This window comes from Danio aesculapii, chromosome 1 (genome assembly GCF_903798145.1).
Source record: "Danio aesculapii chromosome 1, fDanAes4.1, whole genome shotgun sequence".
Taxonomy (NCBI): domain Eukaryota; kingdom Metazoa; phylum Chordata; class Actinopteri; order Cypriniformes; family Danionidae; genus Danio; species Danio aesculapii.
In genome coordinates this window covers 30,662,347-30,665,548 of record NC_079435.1, presented here as the reverse complement: position 1 = coordinate 30,665,548, position 3,202 = coordinate 30,662,347, and the positions used below count along the sequence as shown (strand labels likewise).

At 33.0% G+C, this 3,202-nt stretch overlaps 1 protein-coding gene across 1 annotated transcript in view; it reads left to right on the top strand.

Moving 5' to 3' along the window:
- cpb2 (carboxypeptidase B2 (plasma)) overlaps positions 1–2,482 on the top strand; it is a 5,333-nt gene extending 2,851 nt beyond the window's left edge. Inside the window, exons 6-11 of the mRNA XM_056458736.1 lie at positions 44–151; positions 926–1,036; positions 1,282–1,372; positions 1,481–1,683; positions 1,778–1,862; positions 1,960–2,482. Coding sequence (XP_056314711.1) covers positions 44–151; positions 926–1,036; positions 1,282–1,372; positions 1,481–1,683; positions 1,778–1,862; positions 1,960–2,147 — 786 coding nt within the window. The 3' untranslated portion in view covers positions 2,148–2,482. The remainder of the gene's footprint in view (positions 1–43; positions 152–925; positions 1,037–1,281; positions 1,373–1,480; positions 1,684–1,777; positions 1,863–1,959) is intronic.
- Positions 2,483–3,202: the final 720 nt, after the last annotated feature.

Here is a 3,202-nt window from a genome sequence, read left to right as displayed (position 1 = left end):
ACATACTCTCAATTAAAATGATGACCAGTCTCTTTGCCTGTAGCTGTCAGGCAGGAGGGAAGAAGAGGTGAACAGGGCCATGTGGATGGACTGTGGTATTCATGCACGGGAGTGGATCGCTCCAGCCTTTTGCATGTGGTTTGTCAATTATGTTAGTGTTAAATCTACTTTCAGCATTAGCTTAATTAGCTTAGCTTTCATGCTGTGTCCAGCTTTGTTTTCTTTTTCATCAGCTTAACAAAACTGTACTTCTTTGTACCTGAAAACTAGACGTAAATTTAAAGGCATTAAATCAGGTTTATTATTAATATGTAAATCTGTTTTGCATGTTTAAACTATATAAGTGAATTGTTAAGTTCTTCATAAGTGCACTAGTTTTGTGTTTTTTCATTGTCCTGTAATTTTCTGACTACCTGAAACAACACTTTATCATTGTTTTATATGCATTTTGATTAACATCCTCATGATCTGCCTCTCCATTTGTTGTGGCATAGTGTATTTTCTTTTCTTATTGTCTTGATGATTTGACAAAGTTTCTCTTAAAATCCTTTAACTGGCATTTGGTTGACCTTTTGTCCACAGGTTCAAGTCAATTCAGTTCAAGTTTATTTGTATAGTGCTTTCTCTAATCAACTGAGTACTTTCCCTTTTACAAAAGGTTAAGGTGTTGACTATATGCTATATATACACACCATTAAATTGCAATTGTACAATATACGGTGTGTACTGTATATATAAGGTTGTTGATCATGATGGGATCTTTAACGATATAGATTTGTTTTAACAATTTAAACAATTTAATTTAATTTAACAATTAAGCACATTTAAGCAGTTTTGGGAGAATAACGTCATGGCCATTCAAATGGCTATTGCATGTATAGGAAACTTTTTATCTATTAATTAATTTTATTCTTGATTTTGACAGGCACTAGCATTTTACAACCAGAACACTGAAATCACAGAGATGCTAAATAAAATGGACATTTACATCTTGACAATGATGAACCCAGATGGATACAAGTACACTTGGACAACAGTAAGTTAAAATTATTGTCGTTATTGTTGTTGTTAAAATGCATTCAATATGCTGCTTGAATTACACTATTTCATGTGCTGTGAATTTTTGTTTTCCTAAAATTGAAAAAGTGTACCATTCTTTTTATCACATCCGTTTACCACAAAATCTAAAATAAAATAAAATAAAAGACATAATATTTTTTATTTAAAATGAAAATCTGTTCCTGTCCTCACTAACTTTACCATTTATAATTTACCAAACAGGATCGTATGTGGAGAAAAAATCGTTCTGAAAACAAAGACAGCTATTGTGCTGGAGTTGATTTGAACAGAAATTTTGATGCAAACTGGTGCAGTGAGTGCCACATACAACAGTTATATATTTTTTATTTTAAACTCTTAGTCTCGTAACCACTATTATAACACTTTACTCCTGACTTAATTCTCCTACTTTGTTCTTAAGCTAAGGGGGCCTCCGATGATCCATGCGATCCCACATATTGCGGTCAGTTCCCAGAGTCTGAACCAGAGACCCAAGCTGTGGCAAAGTTCCTGCGCTCCCACAAGGACACAGTCAAGCTTTACCTCTCCATTCACTCCTATTCTCAGATGCTCTTGTTTCCTTACTCCTGTTCCTATAATGAGATTCCAAACCACACTGAACTGGTGTGTGCATTTGAGCTTATCGTGGGACATGCTAGTCAATAATAAAAGCAGAAAAGTTTAGTTTTATAAGTAAATTTGTGTTTCTTTCTGACAGTTTGAACTTGTTAAAGAGGCCTCAACAAAAATACGCAGATACTACAGGAATAACTATAAATATGGATCCGGTGCAAAAACCATTTGTAAGATTTTTACCAGTCATTACAAGTCACAAATAAGTATTTTATTCTTACCAGTATATTTTAAACATTCATCTGTTTTTGTTTTTTCATTCTTTAGATTTAGCTCCAGGAGGCTCTGATGATTGGGCATATGATCTAGGGATAAAATATTCCTTCACTTTTGAGCTTCAAGATCGTGGTCAATATGGCTTTCTTCTCCCACCCAGCTTTATCCCACAGGCTTGTAATGAGGCTCTTCTGGCTGCAAAGGTCATAGCTTTGCATGTGATCAACAAAACTCAATGAAGTTTTCCACTACAGACAACCTGAGCAAACTATGCGATGCGCTACAGATTCAAATGATGAACTTTTTCAGTTAATTAAAAAAATGTGTAGGCTACTTTAAATGTTCTTATTATAGCTCAGATGTAGCACTTTATTTTATAGTCCAGTTCCACATTTACATACGCCACATAATTACAGCTACAATAACTGGGTAATAAATAACCCCATGCCTATACCTTTAAACCTGAGCCTTAGAGCATTAAAGTGCATGTAGGTCTACTGTAAAATAAAGTGCAAACATAAATCCCTCGATAAGTAATAAATAATAATAATAACAATAAAGAAATTAACCTTGAGTGTGGGTTTGTTGTTTTGTGCATGTTTATATGTGTGTTTTAAGATTTTTTTCAATGTTGTTGGACAAAATGTCACCACAAACATATAGTACCACAATATTCTGATCAAGAAAAGGTTTCTATTAGGTTAAATTTTCTGTGAAAATTGTGTTTAAGAGGTTAGCAGATTAAATAGCTTAGTCTGTACATATTTTTATATACATATGAAGTCAGAATTATTAGCCCCCCTTTGATTTTTTTTTCTTCTTCTTTATTAAATATTTCACAAATGATGTTTAATAGAGCAAGAAAATTTTCACAGTATGTCTGATAATATTTTTTCTTCTGGAGAAAGTCTTATTTGTTTTATTTTGGCTGGAATAAAAGCAGTTTTTAATTTTTTTAAAGTCATTTTAAGGTCAAAATGATTAGCCCCTTTAAGCAAAAAAAATTTCCCGAATGTCTACAGATCAAACCACTAGCCTCAACTCAGTATCGTGTGCTTCCACATTGTTGTTTGTAACTTTATAGGTAGCTTAAATTCTTTAAATTCTTTCTTTATTTTTTTATTTTAGAATTATATTTACATGTTTTATCATTAAAACACAATTGGAAATAATGTTCATGAAGCCTGTGTTTATTTGTTCTGTCTCCAAATACCTAACCGACATGCAGGCAAACAAACTCTTCAGATTAGACCTCCAGTTTCCCATAATCCTCTTCTCTTCTGTGCTTCGGGAA